At 42.5% G+C, this 22,231-nt stretch overlaps 1 protein-coding gene across 7 annotated transcripts in view; it reads right to left on the bottom strand.

Moving 5' to 3' along the window:
- Window positions 1-22,231, bottom strand: part of MGAM (maltase-glucoamylase) — a 224,283-nt gene that overhangs the window by 46,652 nt on the left and 155,400 nt on the right. For all 7 annotated transcript variants that reach the window (XR_007146932.1, XR_007146931.1, XM_047833086.1 and 4 more), the window contains 19 exons: window positions 21,849-22,020; window positions 20,435-20,551; window positions 19,728-19,882; window positions 18,328-18,412; window positions 17,530-17,586; window positions 16,902-17,026; window positions 15,038-15,126; window positions 14,323-14,372; window positions 12,920-13,087; window positions 9,804-9,956; window positions 9,265-9,465; window positions 7,131-7,285; window positions 5,989-6,157; window positions 5,637-5,733; window positions 3,924-4,036; window positions 2,880-3,005; window positions 1,809-1,937; window positions 1,439-1,549; window positions 1,062-1,124 (listed from right to left, as the gene is read on the bottom strand). Coding sequence is in view for 5 of the 7 variants with exons in the window: in XM_047833086.1 (XP_047689042.1) it covers window positions 1,062-1,124; window positions 1,439-1,549; window positions 1,809-1,937; window positions 2,880-3,005; window positions 3,924-4,036; window positions 5,637-5,733; window positions 5,989-6,157; window positions 7,131-7,285; window positions 9,265-9,465; window positions 9,804-9,956; window positions 12,920-13,087; window positions 14,323-14,372; window positions 15,038-15,126; window positions 16,902-17,026; window positions 17,530-17,586; window positions 18,328-18,412; window positions 19,728-19,882; window positions 20,435-20,551; window positions 21,849-22,020 (2,335 nt within the window). In the remaining 2 variants the exon portion in view is untranslated. The remainder of the gene's footprint in view (window positions 1-1,061; window positions 1,125-1,438; window positions 1,550-1,808; window positions 1,938-2,879; window positions 3,006-3,923; window positions 4,037-5,636; window positions 5,734-5,988; window positions 6,158-7,130; window positions 7,286-9,264; window positions 9,466-9,803; window positions 9,957-12,919; window positions 13,088-14,322; window positions 14,373-15,037; window positions 15,127-16,901; window positions 17,027-17,529; window positions 17,587-18,327; window positions 18,413-19,727; window positions 19,883-20,434; window positions 20,552-21,848; window positions 22,021-22,231) is intronic.

The following is a 22,231-nucleotide window of genomic DNA, read 5'->3' as shown; positions in this document are numbered from 1 at the left end:
GTTCTGGGGATCTAATGTATAGCCTGGTGACTATAGTTAAAAACACTGTATTATACACTTATAGATTGCTGTGACTGTAGATCTTAAGTATTCTTACCCCACATAGATAAATGATAAATATGTGAGGTGATGGACGTGTTAATTAACCAGACTGTGATAATCATTTCATGATATATATGTATTAAATCACCACACTGTACACTTTAAATAAATATACAATTTTGTCAGTTATACTTCAGTTGTGCTAGGGGAAAAATACTAAAAAAAAAAAAAAAGAATGTATGAATGAATTAATGAATGAATTAATAAACAAATGAATGAATGAATGTCTGTCTGCCAAGGAGACCCTGACCTTCTCTGGCCTGGCAGATTCCTGTGTCCATGTGGTCTGCCTGGACCAATAAACTTCAAGTGGCTTCCTCTGAGAAGCAACAGAGAGAAGAGGAAGCTAGGTCCTCTGCCTTGAATCCCTATCTAAGAGCGATTACAAGTAAGCACTTGTACCCTGGAGAGAGCAAGTTTTAACGCAAGGCTGGGAACTGGAAGGTAAGAGCACAATTGAGAAACCCAAAGAAAGATAAGGGATGTATAAGAGCGAAGATGGAGAAGCTTGTCCATGGAAAACAAATTTACAGAGAAAAAGATCCCATTGCTAAAGACAGGGTTTGGAGACTATGTTTAAAAGGGATACTCAAAAACAAGAACAACAACAAATATACTATTTCTAGGCAAATAGTATTTCTTGGAGGTGGAAATTTCATGGGCTTTTGGAATCTGACAGCCTTGGATTTGAAGTCGTCACTCAGTCATCTAAAACCATGGACCAGTAATTTAAGCTCATTGAATCCTAGTTATGCTGAGGATGATAATACCTACATCCCAACGGGGAGTAAAATATTACATGTAAAGTGACTGACACACAGATGGGCACACAGGACAAAATCCCTCAGTGTATTCCTGGCTACACCCCCACCCATGGCATGGGGATGTCCGCTATCCCGGGTACAGCTGCACCCTCCTGGCAGTCATGACTTCACCCACATCCACAAAGGGCCCTTTACCTCCACTTGACTCTCCCAGTCTAGAGACCCGTTTACAACGACATTAGGGAAATCAGGCCACACCTGTGGAGAGAAAACTGTTCAAAAGCAATGCACTAAATAATTTATGTTATATAGTATTTCCTGAGAAATTATATACCATAGGTCCTAGGGATGGTAATACTTTGATTTTGTTCTAGAGAAAAGTAGATCCCATAATGCACATACACATGTACATTCTCTAAAAATGTCAATCGTGTTGACAAATATTGACTGAGAAAATGAGACCTTCTGATCTCAGGACCCAAACGAAAAAGGCCCAGAAACAACATGCACAAACACACCAACAGTTACCCAACCCCAGGCTGGGGATTAGCGGATCACCACTCTGGTCATACCTTTCCCCAGACAATGCCGCCACCATTTGGAGCTTTGATGAAGACATCATCCTCCACACCCCGGGTGAATGCAGGATAGGGCTGTGTCTCGTTCCCAGAAATGGCTGGGTCCTGAAATCGAAGCTCAGATCAGGTGAGAAGACCAAGCCAGAGAACATCTCATGACAGAAAAAAGGAGAACTCTTCAAACAGAAGGGCACAAACTTCCTCCTGAACTGTAGGGCTTCTGTGCATTCTGGGAAATACACTTTCTCACTGAACCTCAACTTCTCTGCTCATAACATGGAGGGAAACACAATATGAAGCTTCCCCCCTCACTAAGCCCATTCGCTGTCCTCAACGAACTTCACCCATTCACAGAGGGACCAACCAGAATAAGGATGACCCGCATCCCGTCGGCCTTCATGCGAGTGATCAGAGCTGGAAATCCTGCAAACTTGGGGCTGAGGGTGAAGTCCAGCTGCCGCTCCATGTAGTCGATGTCTGAGTACTGAACGTCCTGGGGAAGCACACAAGGAAAGTGAGAGGTTCCCCATTATAAAGGCCAGGTTCCAGGTGAGAACACGCCTCTACTAACTGATGGTGGATTTCATATGGTTTTTTTTTTACTTTTTCTAATCCCAGGTATCAGGTATTATGTTCTGGGAAATTTTCAAATTTTCAGTTGTAAAATAGAAAAAAAAAAGACGATAATGCATATCTATCAAGGCTACTATGAGGATCAATGAAAAGGGCAGATGAGAAAGTGCCTTGTGAATGGCTGGTATGAATGATTGTGGTTACCTGTCCCAGGAGGCTGGCCCTGGGATCAGTGGTTCACTTTCAGAGAAAATAATATAATGTAACCTACCCGGTACTAGTACAACTGGATGGATGGCAAATCTACTTTAAAAAAAAAAATCCCCTGTAATTGCTTTAGAATATCCAATCCTGGGGGTTACCAGACAAGCTTTCTTAAAAATGAAATATTGCATGCTATACTTATCATTAATAGCAACAATTGTAAACAACAAGAAAATAGAAGAAAATTAAAAATGTAAGAAGTTCATGGGATCAATTTCTCTGATTATTGGACCCCTCTTGTCCTCAAGTGAAGGACAGAATTTGTTTCCATATGTATTTCATCCAGAAACCAGATCCCTATCTACAAGCTTAGCTCAAAGCTGAGGGAAGACTGTGCTGTACCAGCAGAGTGTTGGAACTGAGGTTATATCTACACATGTGGTGGTATGGCTGAATTTGGGCCATTTTATTGTTTTAAGAAAAACTGCTGTTTGAGTAACCTTTCATTTTTATGATACCAATGATGTTTTTGACTAAATGTTTTAAAATTGTGTAGTTATAGAACCCCTGCCCCCCAAGTCAAGCTAATCCCCATTCAGAGACAGCTAGTGTTGGCCATAAGATCCCAGAGCCAGTACAACACATATGGAGAACGTACATAAGGAATCTGGGCAGCCACCATCTCATCATACAAGCTGGCAATCTCAGAGTCATTCTGGTATCCATAGCGACACAGCTGAAATCCCAAGGCCCAGTAAGGAACCATCACTGGCCGACCGATCAACTACAAAATAGACAGAAAACTTCATCCTTCAAAAGGAGAAACTGGATTGACATTGTCAACAAATTAATAAGAACATCTTTCCAGTGTCCCAAGCTAGACAAGCAGCAAATTCAAATACGGAGAGAAACTAAGAGGATGAAAAGCCACAGGGACACCTTGGAGAAAGCTTTCTGCTGGATCTTACCTTCTTCCCTAAGAGGTTTGGAAAATCTGATTTTACTCTGAATCCTAGAGGCATTGTAGCTTACTAGTTAAAAACTCAGCATCTAGAGGCAAAATGCCTGGCTTACCATCCAGGCTCCAATCCCTGCTGGCTAGGTGGCCCTATGCAGAAGGTAAAAACCTCTTGTTCATCACTTCCTGCACCTGTAAATTGGGGATAATACTGGTATTTGCTTCATGGTGCTCCCGTGAGGACTGGATGAGTTAATATATGTAAAATGATCCATGACACGCAGTACGTTATATGCATGCTCGTTGCTGCTGCCAAAGTAACTGTCGTGGCCCCTATGACCACCATTACTACAAGCACCATCACTGTTACCACATCACCATCACCATTACTGTACCACCACCACCTCTAACACATCACCGTTAACGTACCATTACCGCCGCCACCCCCGCCATCACTGTTACCGCCACCCCCACCCCCACCGCCATCACTGTTACCGCCACCCTCACCCCCACCCCCACCCCCACCAGTAGCACCACTAGTACTTCTGCTACTCTGCAATGCTTTGAGAGGCTGCAAATTTAATAGTTCTTGGGATGTGTTTTGTCTCATTTTATAGTCTATATCTATCTTCCAGAAAGACCAACAATTCCAGTTATCATCTGAGAGCTATACTAAGAAAGGTAGATTTGGGAACTCAGAAGATACTACGTGAATACTTGATTATCAATTTAATTCCCTCCTACCTCAGTATACTGCTGAGTGACAAGCTCAGGAGTTGGCCCCAAGAACACGTAAAAGTCCAGAATTCCCCCTATCGTGCGGTACGTCAAGGCGGGCAGGGGCTGGAATGTCACATCTGAAGATATAGGAAAATATCAGTCAAGCTGGAAACTTCCAAGGGGAGGAATTACCCCTGAAATTCTTACCTTTTCCTTCTCCCAATGCCTCTTTATTATAGAATATGAAGAAAAAGTATTTTTACTATGCCTACATACTAGGCACTTTAAAGAAGTGAAAGTCTACAGGGTGCTACCCCTGGATTTTTTTTGCCATTGGGTTTATTATTATTTTATAATATGTTTTGTCATTCTGCTCTTTTCAAATTATTACTCTTACTTTAGAATAGTTTAAGACTTATGAGATTTGCAAAAATAGTACTAGAGTCCTTTGTACAGTTCACCCAATTTCCCCCAATGACAACATCTTATGTAACCATTGTACATTGTCGTAACCAGGAGTTGACATCCATATAAAACTCTGAAGTCAGGAACAGACCTTACTCTGATTCTACCAGTTTTTACGTGCATACTTTCCCCTCCACCTCCTGATTTCCCACCCTCTTTCCAAGAGACCATACAAATTTTCTTCACACTCCCATACCCCCAGGGTGAGCACTCTTACCCAGAGCTTCACCACTAATTCAAAATAAAAAGATGGTTCCCACTGGCTGACCTACAGGATTTTGGGGACTTCCTTGGTCTTGCTATCCCTTCTTACATTTTTGCCAAATAAGAGTTAACTCTTGTTACCACATGTTACTGAACTGAAACAAACAGAAAGCCTAGATAGAAAATAAAAACAAAAACCAAAAACACTGTCCCCAGGGTAATAATTTTGACTTTAGGGAGCAGCTAGGTCAAACACATTCTGGTTTTTTTTTAATGTTTATTTATTTTTGAAAGAGAGAGAGAGAGCAGGGGAGGGGCAGAGAGAGAGCGGGAGACACAGAATCTGAACCAGGCTCTAGGCTCTGAACTGTCAGCACAGAACCCAATGTGGGGCTTCAGCCCATTAACTGTGAGATCATGACGTGAGCCAAAGTCAGATGCTTAACCAACTAAGCCAGCCAGGCACCCCTCAGTCAAACACATTCTAACATTACTCAAGAATGACTGGTTCACTGTCAACAATACCCAAATTATGGAAAGGACCCAAATGTCCATCAACTGAAGAATGTATAAAGAAGATGTGGTATTTATACACAATGAAATATTACTCAGCTATCAAAAAGAATGAAAACTTGCCATTTGCAATGATGTGGATGGAACTAGAATATATTATACTAAGTGAAAAAAGTCAATCAGAGAAAGACAAATACCACATGATTTCACTCATGTGTGGAATTTAAGAAACAAAACAGATGACTATAGGGAAAAGGAAGGAAAAATAAGATAAAAACAGAGAGGGAGGCAAACCATGAGAGACTCTTAAATACAGAGAACAAACTAAGGGTTGCTGGAGGGGTGTTAGGTGAAGGGGTGGGCTAAATGGGTGATGGGCATTAAGGAGGGCACCTGTTGGGATGAGCACTGGGTATTATACGTAAGTGATGAATCACTAAATTCTACTCCTGAAACCAATACTATATGTTAACTAACTTGGATTTAGATAAAATTAAAAAAAAAAAAAGAATGACTGGTTCACAGAAATAAGAGGAGATGTTGGTGTCATCTTACCCATGGCGTTGCTGTTTAGCAGGAGCACCCCATGGGCACTGCCATCCTGCTCCAGTGCCATGTAGTAGGGGTGGACGCCATAGGAATTCTTCTTGTACTGGGAGAGTTGTGGGGGAGAAGCGGTAAGAGGTTAAAAGACATCATGGCTGAGAAAGAAACTCAACAAAAAATGACTGATAAGGTCCATGCAGTGAACTAAATACATAAGAACAAAGGAGCCTGACAACAAATTGGCCCTCTGTCCAAATGCAGAATGTGACCATCTAAGGTTAGCCAGGGAAGATGAAGCATGAAGTGCACACAGTAGGAGCAGAGAGAGGCAGACACAGATCCCCCAGTGCTTTCTCCTTACCCCCGGGGGTTGGTCTCGGGAGAACATCCCCCACGTGTGCCAGTTCAAGTCTCTCCGAAAGGCTGTGTGCTCAGTTTCCCCAAAGCCATAGACGTATTGGGAGGGAAGGCGAGTGGAGATGCGGATGAACATGTCATTGAAGGTAAAGCCAAGGAGCTGAGAGTCCCAACTGCAACACAAAAGGGTGTATTTGGAAAATAAATGGGTTATCCTATTGGCTTCAGTCAACACCCTGTTTGCCAGGACAACAGAACTCTTGGTCCCCTCTCCCCCCAAGGGCCCTGTTAATCTTCCACACAAACGCAGTCTATTTCATTAAAATGATCTTAGATGCACTTGCTACCAGCCCTGGAGCCAGCCTTCATTCTCCTATTTTCCTCTCCCACTGCCTTCCTTCAGTTCTGTCCCCAGGATGCCACATCCCATCACATGTCACCACCTCCGTTGCTACCACTCCACACCAGCCCCGGGTCCTATTCCTTCTCTTCTACGGTCCACTTGCTACATAACATCTGGAGCGATCCGACCACAATATGCTCCAGCCACAATGGACATCTCCTCCCTTAATATGGCGAGCTTGCTCCTGCTTCACGGCCGTGTGCACCTATTTTTCCATCTGTCTGAAGTGTTCTTCCTCTTCCCCCAGATCCACATGGGTGGATCCTTCTCATCTGAGTCCTATTTCAAATGTCACCTTCTCTGAGAGCCCTCCTCTGACCACAGTATCAAAAGCAGTCAACCCCCCATAACTCCTGATTACCCTGTTCTTTTTCCTACATAGCAGTTGTCACTATCTAAACTTCCTTATGTATATTTTAACTTAAATTATCTTTGTTATTTACCATGAATCTTTGGGATGAGAAGAGAGACCTCATCTTCTAGAACCACCTAATATAGAGATAATAGATATAACCACCCCATAAACATTGGTTGAATGAATCCCTAATACATGTAAGTGCCTCAGTAATTATTGCCAGGGAAGTAAAGTTTTCTCATAAGAACAGACCCAAAAGGAATAACATATTCATAAATCTGGAAATGGATGGTATGATGCTTTGAGCCAGGGTATCTCCAAGGACAATGGACCTGGCAGTGCATGTATAGGTAACCATCAATTCCAAATCCGACTAGGAGCTACCTACATTACAGAGCCCGTACTCTTCCGGCGAATTTCAATCCCAAACGGATTCTTCTTGATGAGGACATCATACAGCTGACCCTCTGTGGTGCTGGATGGAACCCTGGGTATGTTGAGAGGCACCGGGACTTCATACCGATTGTTGTTAGGATCATAAATCTAGGGTGAGTGGGGAAAAAAAGTTAGGAAAATATAGTACTCTAGAAAACCATATCCTTAGCAGAAACTTGGTATCTTTGACACAGAGTCTGAATGCTAATATTTCTTTGTCTCTGGAAGCTCATGATACCAGGGATTTAGTTACAATATCAAAGAACAACAGACTTCACATTCTGATCTAAGTCTGTCATATCTCATTTTTAAGGCCCCTATCACAGTAACACATTCCCTTTGACATTGGTGATACCTTGGAAAAATCAGTCTAGAAATCAGTTTGGTATGTATGAATATATTATTTATTACTTTGCATGTGGGTGTATGTGAATATCTGAAAGCTACTGTGATTGAAAAAAAATCCATCAAAAACACTATTTGATTAAAATAATCATAGGTGTTCTTGCTAAAAATGGGGTCTAGATTGATTCACTGAATACCTACTCTACTCCTGCCTGATGCTGTACTGGACACCAGACACACTAAATCAAGTAAGACACGACTGTTGTTTTTAAGAAATTCACATGCTCCTGGGAGGTAAAAGAAGTACCCGCAATACCCGGGTGATGATATGTGCTAATGTGGAGCGATGTAGGAGTGTTGTGAGATTATAGAGAAGAAAACGCCTAACACAGTTACTGGAAGACTGAGAAGGTTTCACGAGAAAAATGCAGGCTGAGTGTTAAAAACTTGGCAGCTATTATTAACCAAACACAGCAAGGAGATAAAGTCATTTCTGGTAGAGAAATAAATGCAAAGGCACAGAGTATTGAAGCAGGGTCAAAAAGAGACAAATCCTGGGTCCCCTGGGTGGCTAATTGGTTAAGCATCCGACTCTTGGTTTTGGCTCGGGTCACGATCTCACAGTTTGTGGGTTCGAGCCCCATGTCAGGCTCTCCAGCCAGCAGCGTGAAGCCTGCTTGGGATTCTCTCTCTTTCCCGCTCTCTCTCTGAGCCTCCCCTGCTCCCACTGTCTCTGTCTCTCTCAAGATAAACTTAAAAAAAAAAGTCAAATCCTGGAAAGGGAGCTATGGTATGATCAGGAGGTAGAGTAAGAAAGGGATAATGAAGGAAATGCAAGCAAGTTCATTTTCTTCAAACTCATTAGGTGCCTACCACAGGCCAGTGCTTTGGTGAGGACAGAAAATAGAGCATTTTCCCTGTATTAGAAGTTGTAAGGGGACTCAGAGTCCAGGTTGATAGCAGGTGGTGAAGAATGCTTCGGGCAACGCCTGATGTCTTTCGTTTACTCTCTCAATAAACATCTGAGTACTAACTATATACAAGCTCTATGTCAGATTTTAGAAACACAGAGATGAACAGAGAAATTCCTGTCTTTGAGAAGCTGACGATTTAGTAGAGAAAGACATAAGAACAGCCTATCACTAATCCTTAGTTGTGATTAAATCATAGGAAAAAAAGATCACTACACTTGTGTGGCTATTCCATAGACACCCTGAATTCAGCATCCCAAACTGAACTCATCTCTTATTTTGCCCAAGCCCAAGCCTTTCCCATTTTCCCATCCAGTTAATAGCACCACCATCCATATAGAGACACATGCTGGAAACGTGGTAATCATTCTTGATGCCTCTCTCTCCCTCATCATGTACTTGAAGGCATCACCCGATCCTGTGATCCTACCTTTTCAGTCCTCCCAGATGCCCGCCATTCTTCTCCTTTCCTATTCCTGCTCTACACTTGGTCTCCCACGTGGATGACCTAACTGGCAGCCTCCTTTTTCACTCTTGTTCTCCCAACCACTTTCCTTACAGTAGACACTGCGATCTCTTCAAAATAGAACAGAGAGCACTGTTCCGTCAACGGTTTCTCGGTGCTCTAGGATAATGATCTAGTATATTGGGGCAGGGTTAGCTTAGAAGGGCACACTTACTTCAGTGCTCTGCAACCTCCACTAGCAAAAGTAATGGAACTGCCAACCGCCCAGGCAGTACTTGATACATAGACGCACTGTGAACACACACCTTAAACTGCACCATGTTGTTCTTATGGTAGGTCACTTGCACACGGAGGGAGGTCACGGGTACCGAGGGCAGAGCGGAGGCATATAAAGAAGACTTTAATGAGACGGTAGCAGTGGCACCACGTGAGTCGTACTGAATGTCGCCGACAGAGTACAGGTCATTGACAAAATAACAAAATGGGACCCCAGGAGAACTAGGTGCCTGAAAAGGAAAGCTAACGTCAGCTCAGTATGTGTTCCTAGAATGATCAAATATAAGGGAGCTAGAAAAGGCAATCTGCAGGGAGACAAAGCCAGATACTCTTTGGTAGCAACCTACATTTAAATTCCTGGTCTCCTTGCAAAGTAGTTATAAAAAAAAGAAAGGTCCTACTCATGTCCCTACCTATTCTTTACAGTCAGATAAAAACTCGGGTTCTTTTGGAAATCTTTCCTTTCTATGGGTTTTAAGTAGTGACATGGGGATTGGCACTACACTCATGAAGCTGGAGATGAAGTGCCGTGGATTTTGGCGTGTGTCAGCGTCATCAGCAGGGTTACCTCCCAGGCACAGCCACGGGCAGTACAGTTTTCTGCAGAAGCACCACTCTCATCGGGATAACAGTCTATTTTTTCTGCATCCCTTATCTTCAGGCCCCACTCCACTGTGTATGCTTCTCCCAGGACAAGATCAATTTCCGTGATAAGGGCGACCTGCAGGGATGGGTAAGTGACAAGGAAATTAATGCTCAGGACAAAACCCTCGCAAGATCCGAAACCTCTCTTAGGAGAGGAGATAGAAACCAGACCGGACTCTCAACATCTAAGTAACACAGCACTGCAGCTGCTATAAAGAGGGCTATATGGAGGGAGGGGGGAAGAGAGCAAAGGTACCAACTCTATCCGAATCTTGTACATCATGTTCAGAAGGGAATTAGGGAGAATAAAATCTTCTGTGATCACCCATTTTCTTTCCTTCCCTGACTCCCCTTCCTCATCCTTACTTGGTCAAGAAGTATTTCCCTACAAGCATTTCCCCTTGAAGCATAACACACACAAGATCACGGGGTCATACCAAATCGAGCTTATATTCTTGCCCTCCATTTTTCAGACCAGTGTCCCGCCTTGGTCTGGAGTGGTGGCAAGAACACAGGAGTAAGAACATGTGGCTTGGGTTCTCATCTCCATTCTGCTGTGGAAACTTAGCCAAATTATTCCAATTCATTGGGCCTCAGTTTCATCAAAGGCAAAACTGGGGAGTTGGCAACATCATTACAGTTCCTTCTGTTTCTAACATCCCAACCTTTTCATTTCTCCAAGAGCAAAGCCTCAAGCCTAAAACCTGCTTCTTTGAGTCCCACTAATTCAAATATTTAACTTTTCTAAATATTTTTATCTCTTCTTTAATTAGCAATTTCCATAGTGAAGGCTCTCATTTGTCCAGAGCTATAAAATCACATTTTAAGGATAATCACCCTTCTTCCAGGCTCTTCTCAGACTAAATTCACCTTAAACTTCCCTGTTCTACAAATCCCATTCTCCACAGCCTTGATTCAAGGATCCATATGACACACTTTGAGAATCAGATCCTTCTCACTTTGATGCCTAAGACCCTCCCAAATCTAACCACACACTATTTGTCCAAGCTGATCTCTTCCCTATTCTAGTCATACAATACTCACAGACTAAATAATGTAAGGCTATTCTCAATCCTTAGATTGGCTTATTCTGACATCTCAACTTTGAATATGTTATCTAGGCAAATACTCTTTCTAGGAAAATGGTGCCCTTTTGTGGAATGCATGGCTAATTGCTTGCTTTATATAAAAGTTCCTTTCTTACTCACTATTTCAGTTTGGAATATTAAAGTTCCTGATTAAGGAACTTAAGTTCCTAATTAAGTTCCTTTTAATCCATGTAACATAGCTGTGGCCATTCATAAGTAAGTCCAAGTCCACTGGGAGCTGCTGGCCCAGAGTTTCCTTCTGGATTTAAGGGCCTGCTCCTTTCCTCCACCTTTCTTTCCTGCCTCTTCTTTTATTCTGCTACTGGCCAATCAACCCTGATAGCCTTGAGCCACTGAACCAATGCCAGCAGCTGACCACTTTCTAGACTTGTTATTGTGTGAGGAAGAAAATTCCAATTTGTTTAAAGTCCCATTTAGCTCAGTTGCCTATCACTGGTAGATGAACGAATCTCTACCTGATACATCATCGTTCAAAGTCCAGCTCAAACCGTGACTTCCCCAATGGCTTTGCTCAGCTACTCCATTAGGCTTTGACATTGAAATTAGGTATACTGTAACTGAACATTTCCTTTGTGTTGCTTTGGACTGCCTGTCCCCTGCCCAGTAGTTTCATGTGTACAAATTGTGTCTCCCCACCATCCAAATTCAAGCAATAAGAATTCCTTTGCTCTTGCATTAATTAACTTATTTAACAAATATTTACTGAGTTTGTTTTCATATATGCACTCTTCAAATGGTTTGCCCGGTGCTGTCCACATAACTAACCATATGATACAGTTGTCCTTTGAACAATATGGGTTTGAACTGCATGTGTCCACTTACATGTGCACTTTTTTCAATAAATACAGTACAGAACTGTAAATGTATTTTCTCTTCTGAATGCTTCTCTTAATAACATTTTTTCTCTAGCTTGCTGTATTGTAAAAATATAGCTTATAATTCATATGACACACAGAATATGTGTTAATTGATAACATATTATCTGTAAGGCTTCTGGTCAATAGTAGGCTATTAGCAAGGATTTGGGGAGTCAAATGTTATTCACAGATTTTTGACAGTGTTGGAGGGTCAGTGTCTCCCCATGATGTTCAAGGGTCAACTGTACTTTATTTCTAACTTCATAATGTAGGCATCCTCAATATCTGTTGTAAGGCAAAATGGCCAACATCATCGATACAACATTAAAGGAGAATACCAGATTTACGCATTTACTCCAAATTTGGAAGATCTCTCACAAACATGCTGACCCAGCAGCCCCCAGTCCCAGATCACCTACAGGGCCTGGAGTGAAGGAGGATGGGGAAGGATTCCTCATAGCATGAGATACCAGAGGAACTGATTACAATCTGCTCAAAAGCATTGGGTCTCATTATAACTGATGAAAAGTGGTGGGTTTTTAATTATTATTGTTATTATTTAATATTCTCTAACCAAATAAGCAGCATTAGCTAGGCTTATCAGATTCTTTGACTTGAAATATTTCTTTAAAATGTATGTGTTGGAGAAAGTTTTTATATCTGAACACAGTAAAAAAAAAATGCACTTCAAATTTTTAATTAATGGGAATCCCACCTCCCACTTTGCCTTTCTTGCTTCAGCCAGCAGTGGCCAGACCCACATTCCCTCTAACCCTGTCCCCCACACTCCTCACTTTGCTCTTCTGTCCCAGTCAGAGAGAACAGAAGACTGAGGGGCAAATACAAGAATAGGGATGGAAAGGCCATTTTATCTGATTCCAGTACCTCAGTACCTCCCTGATCTATTCTAGCTCAGGTCTACTGCCTCCTTTTCTTTCTCTCCTAACCCTCTTCTTCCCCACTCCAGACCTCAGAATGTGCCCTGGTCCTTCAGGACCCAGGCGACCTTGGCAAGAAGGACCACCATAAGCTATAAATTCTTGATAAACTATCTCAACAAAATTAATTTTTACCTGTAGGTTAGAATCATAAGTGACATTAGGAGAAATCTGACTTGGGACACCATTGTGTTTCACTATAACATTGTTAGGCTCCTGGATCCCAAGAATTTTAATCTCTTTAAATACTAAATTATTGGGGTCTTTGTAGGTTGACTGCAAAATCTTCACATCCAAGCGGTTCTGCAAAACAATTAAGCACAAAGATCCACTGATAGATTGTCAAGGCACTCAAATATTCTGTCCTAGACCAAATACCCAAAACTGCTTTGAGTACCTCTTAGCTGTCTCTACTCACATGTGCTTGAGGAGTACAAACTTACTTTAATACTTCCCTGAGTAAAAAGAGAGAGAGAGAAACACACATATGCACAGAGAATTTTTTTTAAATTTTTAAAAAACTTATTCATTTTTGAGAGACAAAGAGAGACAGGGGGTTCCAGGCTCCAAGTTGTCAGCACAGAACCTAATGCGGAGTCTGAACTCAAGAACTGCGAGATCATGACCTGAGCAGAAGTCAAATGCTTAACCCACTGAGTCACCCATGTGCCCTGAGAAATTTTTTTAAACTGTATTTTAAAAGGCTGATGGCTTTGATTTATCCATATGATTGCTCTTTTTACTAACATGGATAATTCAATGTTGGGAGTTAAGGCAGAAGTTGAAATGCACTCATCTAAGCACTGGTTGATGTATGGAATTGTTGAATCATATTGTACACCTAAAATTAATACAACACTGTATGTGAACTAACTGGAATTAAAATAAAACTTAAGGGGTGCCTGGGTAGCTCAGTTGGTTAAGTATCCAACTTTGGCTCAAGTCATGATCTCACAGTTCATGGGTTCAAGCCCCGCCTCAGGCTCTGTGCTGCTATCTTGGAGCCTGGACCATGCTTCAGGTTCTGTGTCTCCCTCTCTCTCTGCCCCTCCCGCACTCATGCTCTGTCTCTGTCTCTCTCTCTGTCTCTCTATCTCTCTCTCAAAAATAAATAAACATTAAAAATATTTAAAGAATAATAAAATAAAAACTTAAAAAATAGGGGCACCTGGATGGCTCGGTCGTTTAAGTGTCTGACTCTTGATTTTGGCTCAGGTCATAACCTCACTGTTTGTGAGTTTGAGACCCACATCGGATTCTCTGCTGTCAGAGTAGAGGCCGCTTCAGATCATGTCTCTCTCTCTCTGTCTGCCCCTCCCCTGCTTGTGCCCTTTCTCTCTCATAAACAAATAAACATTAAAAAAAAAACCTTAAAAAATAATTTAAAAAATAAATTTATTTTCAAAAAAAAAGGAAATGTGCTCTACAGTCATAAAGGCATATGAAGCTACTAATATAATTACACACATACACAAACATACATGAGCTAACGGTCAGACAAAGCTCACACCTAAGATTCATAAAAATACGCTACTTACTTGGGTGACAGAAAACTCACATAAGAGATAGATTTTACTGGCCACAGTATCTGCAAGTGAGAGAAAGATGAGTCAACCTCTGGCCTGCCCACCCAGAAGAACAGATTTCACCCTCATTGTACTGAAAGCTACATCCTGAGAATGGCAAGATTATAAACAGTCTCCAAGGCCAGGCCACTGTTTTCCCTTTTCCTTCCTACCTTAGCCTTGAAAAGATTCCCTTCCAAGTGCTTCTAAGGCATATGCCCCAAGTGAATCTGTTTCCTAAGCTTGATCCACAAGAGTTGTTAGTATACTGGAGCCAGAAAAATGTGCTAAGAAGCATGGCCAGAGACAGGCACATAAGAAGAATATAGTCTCACTCTGACTCACCGGCATGGGTATGTTTCATATCATTGATATTTGTACAGAAGCGTTTTTGGGGAAGAGATCTACAGTGAATGGCAGGAAAAGTCTTGAAAACATCTCTTTCAGATGCCTGTTGACAATAAAATGAGAGCCTGTATATACTGCTTGTCTGATGGAAGCATTCTAAAAGGTAGAAATGTGTTTTCCTTCCATCTGTGGTCCACCTACCACTAGCTGTGAACAGTGCAACCGAAACCAAAATCCTCCTCTTGAGTGATTAACGCTGCTGTGCCTGGTGAGATTTCTCCCACGGCTGAATGGCCAGAGGATGTAACTCACAGATGCAGGTTGTCCTAACAGTACCTACCTTTAGTTTCCCCATCATCCCAGAAAAGTTCGCCTTTGGCTTCTTTGTTCTCATCTAGGGCGATGATGAGACCAAGAGGGTTCCGTCGACTGTGGGAAACAAGGTTTAGGTGGGAGATAAAGACTAAAGACTCAGAGAACTTGGCCAAAAGAGATGGGAATGTTTCCATGAGATTTCACATGGGAAAGGTTACTAGCAGCAGATGGCTTGGCTTTTCTTCAGGCACAAAAGCAAAATCAACGGGCGCATCTTTCTCTAGAATCAATAACGTCACAGGAGACAGAAATACTGCAAACATTAGCAATACACATCTATGTAGGAGGCCAGAATTTAAGTGCCCAAATCCCTGCAATAGCTACTATAAAAGTTGCTGGTGCAACTATTCCTTAGAAAACAGACTATTAGAAGAGAAAGAGATCTTAGACAATAATTGGTTCAGCCTAATGTTAGAGATGATTCGTGCAGGGGAAGTATTAATTATGGTTGGGGGGGATATATTTGTTTTCCCTGCCTAAGAACCGTTTTGACTCAGAAAGCAACAAAATACAATAAAGTTTAATGGCAACTTTCCTAATTTGATTATTCATTATTATTTCATTTTGAGAGCAAAATCAAACCCTATAGTTCTCTGCTTCATAATTTAGAGTATGAAGCACAAAACATGACTCAGAAAGGTGGTGAAGTAGGTGGGCATAGAGAAGGAGGGGGAAAGGGCCATTTCACGTGGAATCCCTCCTTATTTCACGACTCTCCTGGACTACCTCCCCGTTTCCTGATACCATTGGCCCATCACTGACCTCACGTTTTCTCTTCTTTCACATGTCAGCCCTCCACTGTGCCCTGAGCAAGTCAGGTTCTGTTATCAACCAAATCACCTGCTTTCACTCAACACACATGTATGAAGTAGCTTTCATTTGTTAGCAAGTCCAAGAGACACAAAGATAAATAGATCACAACTCTATTGATGGATGACCTTAAATATTATAAGGAAGATTAAACATATTCACTAAATAATCCAGGCAGAAAGTAAAGAGAGACACAAAAGTTGGAAGACTTCTAGGAGTGGTGGATTAGATAATCTGAAGGACACCAGACACCCTAAAAGACCCACCCAACACATGGTCTTTGAAGGGAGCTCAAGATGACCTCAGGTGACAGAAGTCCTGACTCACAACTGAAGAAATGGGCAAATCCCCTCTGGAGGGACTTTTTTTGGATCCTTAAGATCACTACATTTGAAACACAAAAAAAATTACTGAACACACAAGGTGATAAGCCAGCATGAAAGAAAGTTGGCAAAAGCAATGAAAAATAATTTGGATTCTCCAAAGGATTTTAGACAATAGAATTTCCAAATACAAGGTATAAAGTAACTATGATCGAAATGCTTAAAATATTAAGAAGAATGTGGCGCCTGGGTGGCTCAGTCAGTTAAGTGTCCGACTTCAGCTCACATCATACTGTCTCACAGATTGTGAGCCCCACGTCGGGCTCTGTGCTGACAGCTCAGAGCTTGGAGCCTGCTTCAGATTCTGTGTCTCCCTCTCTCTCTGCGCTTCCCCCACTCACATTCTCTCTCTCTCTCTCTCTCTCTCTCTCTCTCTCTCTCTCTCAAAAATAAATAAACATTAAAAAAAGTTAAAGAACAGGGATTAAATTCTTTCAACATCCATCTTGTAAACCACAACTTCCACAACTTCTTGTAAATCACAGTGTCTGATGACCACACCCCCCACCCCCATCCCCTTCCTCCCCACGCGCCACATAAAGCTTCAGCATCTTCTGCCTGGGCAACAGATGGGAACGGCAATGACCAACTTTATCAGCAGCACCTGCCTTAGAGGAAACTCCCGCCGCATTGTACCTGACCACAGTGGTGGTGGCGGGCTGTTGTGTGGGGAATACATGGCCTCCGCGAAGGTGGAGTCCGATTTTGTCTCCAGGAAGTTCCATCTCCACTCTTTGCTTCCTCCATCTCGTTCGGGCCCCCTGAGGCAAGCACACAAATCAAGCACCTGTTACGACAGCACATCCATGGCCCCCCTCTTCTCCAGGCGCCGAGTTATCTACAGCTCCCTCTTTCTCCACCCAGCTGAGTTACTGTCTAGTCAGGCAATCGAACGAGAGGAAGGAAAAACAATTAAGAGCAACAGGTTTTGCCATCACTTAGGAATTTGGGGGAGCATTTACACCAGTTCACATACAGCAGATGAACTGACAGTTTTAAACAAGTCAGCTGACTCCTGACCAGGCTGAAATTCCCTATTGGACCCTCTGCCATTTGCCCTTATCTTACTGTTGAATAAAGTATATGAAAGTGGGTTTTTTCCGGATCTCATCATGACTGACGTTAAGTGACTTATGCTATGAAATTACAGAAAACATGGCAAAAATACTCCTAGGTGCATGGATAGATGTTCCTGTCTCCAGGGAGGGACCCTGTCTATGCAGCTGTGGTCATGAGGAGTTTAAGAAAAGTCAAAGCTACTTACAGTCTCGTAATCATACCAGATGGCATCGGGCATATAAGCCGTCACTTTCTCTGCACCCTGAAATTAAAACAAACTGTTGTTCTTCATGGCCCAGTCTCCGAAGGGTATAAGATGGATTTCTTAGCATTCCCAAGGGAGCTTCTGAACCATATACTGAGAGAGCAAAAACAGTCTTTCTTTTCTCTGTTATCAAACCATGCCTTTCTTCTAGTAGGAATAATAGGAGCAATAACTTGGAAACCCAAAGAAAAATCCCAGTGGAATCCCATAAGGAATAATAATAATATTGAAATACACGTTGTGGCAAAATTTCCAGCTTTACATTAACTCATGAAATCCTCCCAACTGTCCCCAGTGGCGGGTACTCTCATGATCTCACCTTTCCAGCCGAGGAACCATCCCAGACCACAAGGTGCTAAGAGGAAGAGGCAGAGATCACACCCCAATTCCATCCAACCTTAGAGAGGGTGTTGGGCCCCTGCTCCATTCTGCCTCTACCTCAAGGAGCTGTGAGAATGTAATGATGAACAGGACCGTCCCTAAACACAGAGTCCCAGTAGATGCTTCTACCCTGGTTGGACTCTTGGTCAAGAAAAAAGACTCATAGAAAAAAATATGTAAGTAACAGATCCCCAATTTCCCCAAACCTCAGCATATTGTCTTCAGGGCCGACTCAGCCATGGAGGCTGGAAATGGGCTTGGGATAAAAAGAAGATAAATTGTTCCAGGAAGAGAAGAGTTTGGAGGGCAGCAGGAACAGAAGTGGAGGCCATCTGTGTGCCTCTGTGGGTCACTTGCCTCTTCCAGAACTGGAGTGATAAGGAGGCCAGGTCCCCATAAAAACTGTTGGTGTACATCCCACGTGTTGCTGTCCCTGTAGAACCTGGAGATCAGAGAGACGTTCACAGAGATCTGGGTCAATGCTTCCTGACAACTCTCCCCACAACTGTCCAAAACATGCAGGCTGCCTGCCTGTGGTAACCCCCTAAATTATTCTGGGACATGTACTTGACCCCTGCCTCCACCACTGTGGCAGACAGACCCACGTCCCCCAATCTGTGAATCCTCCTTTTCTTCCCCCTAGTTGGACACAGGTGTTTATTCCAGGACATATGCTAGGCAGGGTCCAGACTGAAGTCTATTCGCCATATGCCCCTTTAAATACAATAAAAGTGAAGCAATACATCTTAAAGCTTCAGCTGACCATCAAGAAAGAACTGGATGTAATCACAACAAATAGCAAATAATAAAATCCTACTCAATTCTCTTGTAGGGTAGCTGTCTTATTTTAACAGGGAATTCCAGGAGACGGTAAAAACTGATTCAAAATAATGAATGTATAACAATAGGAATAATAATCATAATAGAAGATATGTGCCTGAGGGTCTAGAACATCAGACACTTAAGGGAGTTCACTCAATTTTGACAAGGAAAGACTGTTCCGTGCCCTTTTGTAGAGTTAAGTTGGAGACGCTCATTGGATTGGCTGGCAGTAAAAATTCTGGAATTCTACAAATCCTCTGTAAAATTCTTATTTTTGTGTAAATGACAAGTTCATCCCAGGGCCTGAACATAATGCATTACAGAAGAGACCATCCTGTTCAAGTGTTCAAATCCTTTAAACTAAGAATCAAGAAATGAAGGATGACAGAACTTTAATGATTTGTCTAAGATAAAGAGTTCACTGGTGGCAGAACAAAGGAAAGATCCCAAAGTTCCCTGATGTTGGTCTAGTTCTATCCCCAAGGGAACAGGCTAAAACACTTAAATATACCTCGGGAACAGTACGTAGGCAGCACCTGCCTTGCAAATACCAATGGACTATTCTATCTATATTAAAAATAGAAGTATTTCACTGTTCACTCCAATATTTTGAAACAGTCCATGTCACCAGTTGCATTAACAAAGTCCCTTTGGGGGTGCCTGAGTGGCTCAGTCAGGTAAGCGTCCAACTTCGGCTCAGGTCATGATCTCACAGTTCATGAGTTTGAGCCCTGCATCGGGCTCTGTGCTGCCAGCTCAGAGCCTGGAGCCTGCTTCAGATTCTGTGTCTCCCTCTCTCTCTCTCTCTCTCTCTGCTCCTCCCCTGCTTGCACTCTGTCTCTCTCTCTCTCTCTCTCTCTCTCTCTCTCTCAAAAATAAATAAGCATTAAGAAAAATTTAAAAAAGCAAAATCCCTATGGATTAGGGTAACTTACTCATGCAGAAGGGGCCTGGCCACCGTGTCCCCCCGGCTGTGGGCCCAATAGAAGAGGGTATAGAGGTAGGGTAACAGGGTGTAGCGGATGGTAAGGTAGTGCCTGGAGGAATTCAGCAGCAGGGAGGTAGCTCCAAAGGAGGCAGGATCCTGGGCCTGGGAGAAAGGAAAGGTTGCGATTATGATCCAGCTAAGAATGACAGAAGCAACTGGAGAACTCCAGACGCCATTCATCAGAACCAAGAGTTTCGTACCTGAAAGACCCGGGGCCTAGGGTACAAGCTTCGCCTCTGAGCGGTACGGGTGGCAGGAGGAGATCACTTCACTAAGTAAGTGCCCTTCTTCACCTTGCAGCCTGTCCACCTCCATCACGCTCAGGACAGCTCTCGCAGCAGACTGCCTTTTCAATAGTTTTTAAGTAGTTCCCCCATTTGATTCTCATTACAAAATGAGCAATGTAGATTGAACGTACAGACGTTTGATAAAGACCTTCACAGACTCACCATCTCCCTGACTGCTGCAATGCAAATAGCAGAGTCTGTGACAGCAGGGCATTTTAATGGCGCATCTTCGGAGGTCCTGGTTAATTGCGAATTAGGCTAAGTGAAGCACAAGGTAGGAGGTCGGCTCAACAGATGTCTTGGAGAGGATGCGGACAGACCCAGCTCTAACGTGTGCCAAACTTATCGTGTCTCCTGGGAGCCTCACCTTGTAGCCTTGGCCATTGTGATTCCTGGAAAATGGATAAAACGCTCCCAGCTGCATCCACCGCCTGCAGAGCTCCTCAGGGGCATCCAATGCAAAGCCACATATGTCAGCACCGACCTGGAGGGACACACAGACAGAATGTACACCTCACTTCCATCATCCTGCTTCCCACTGAACTTTTACAGAGAAGGCTTATATGGTGTGATCTGAAATGGGTTACATCCCATGTCCACTCTTTACTGTCAGATGACTGTGGGTAAGCTACTCAACCCTTCTGTGCCTCAGCGTCCTCCCTGTGTTAAAGTGGTCGTTAATTAGCTACACGGAGTTTTATGAGATTCTGTAGTGTGGATACTGTAAGTAAAACAGTTGACATGCAACAGTTTTTTGATGAACAGAATGAGAAATACTGTTGATACTATTATTTTGATCACACCACTATCAGAATTAACTTTCCAAAGCCTAAATCGGGTTCCATCACTCACCTATTCAAAACTTTCCAGGGTCTCCATACAGCTGAGCTGGTGGCTCCTCAAAACTGGTTCTAACATACATTTCTAGCATCACTTACCACTCCAGTCCTACAAACCAATCCTTAGAGCCACATCAATCGACCCCTTACTGCTCTGCCTCCTGTTTCTTTCTCAATCTGAAAGTGACCTTCCCATTAGTCTGATAACATAAACCCACTTTTCAAGGGAAAACTCAAGTGCAACCTTTTGCATGAAGCTTCTCCTGACTCCTTTCCTTGACTCCCTGTTTCTTGTAATTTTGTCAGGATTAGTAAGTCTCTTTCTCAGGATCTCCCTCAACATTTAATTTATATGTCCCTAGCTTACCTATATACATATAAATTTATATAAACATACAAACATTCATAATTTAATATATATATAAAATATATGTAAAATTTGTAAAGTTTCAGGGGAAATAGAAGGTATTTCTGTTACTATATTTATGCTTTTCTCTCCCCCTCACCATGCATACCTACCTTAATACCTTGCACACAGTAAGAGCTCCATAAATACATATGTTGAATTTAACTAAAAGATGTCAAAACCATCTCTAGGGACCTGGCAATGTCATGTTTTCTCATCTAGGTACTGGATACACAGATGTGTTCAGCTTGTAAAATTCATCAACTGTATACTTAAGTATATGTGTACTTTTTTGTGTATATTATACTTTGATAGAAAAATATTCCAATGATATCACTTTAAGGTTGCACTTTCTATCCTAATAAGATAGTGCAGGAAAGAATGTTGTAGTATCAGAGTCATACTGATGTAGATGAAGCCATTGTTCTCAAGACACTAAATCCCTGGGCCAGGAAGGGTAGGAGAGGTGAGCTTTACACTTTGAAAATTTTCTAGGATGAGTCTTTCTGGGAATTGAGGTTGGGACATGGACTCACCATTGGGATACCAAAAAGGTTGAACTCGAGCATGCCAGGGATAGACCACCGGAGATCATTCCAGGTGGCTGCGTTGTCTCCTAACCAATGGGCTGCAAACTTGCCAGATCCCGCAAAGGTCGAACGGGTTAGAATGAAGCTTCTCTTATTAGGGAACACAGTCTTGACAGCTCTAGAAGGGGAGAAATGCTTAAGTAGTCAATGTGTGACCTTAGCGTGTCTCAACCTAGCAGATACAGTGATAATGCCGAGGATCTCAAAAGTTCATACTTCATTCTCTTTCAGCTCCTTCCTAGTAGGGTCAGAGTTGCTGTGGAAGTAGGCTGCACCTTTACGTATGTTTACATTTTGTTTTGCTTTGTCTTAAGGTGTTTTATGTACAT

The sequence above is a fragment of the Prionailurus viverrinus genome, chromosome A2 (genome assembly GCF_022837055.1).
Source record: "Prionailurus viverrinus isolate Anna chromosome A2, UM_Priviv_1.0, whole genome shotgun sequence".
NCBI lineage: Eukaryota > Metazoa > Chordata > Mammalia > Carnivora > Felidae > Prionailurus > Prionailurus viverrinus.
This window is presented reverse-complemented; position numbering and strand designations above follow the sequence as displayed.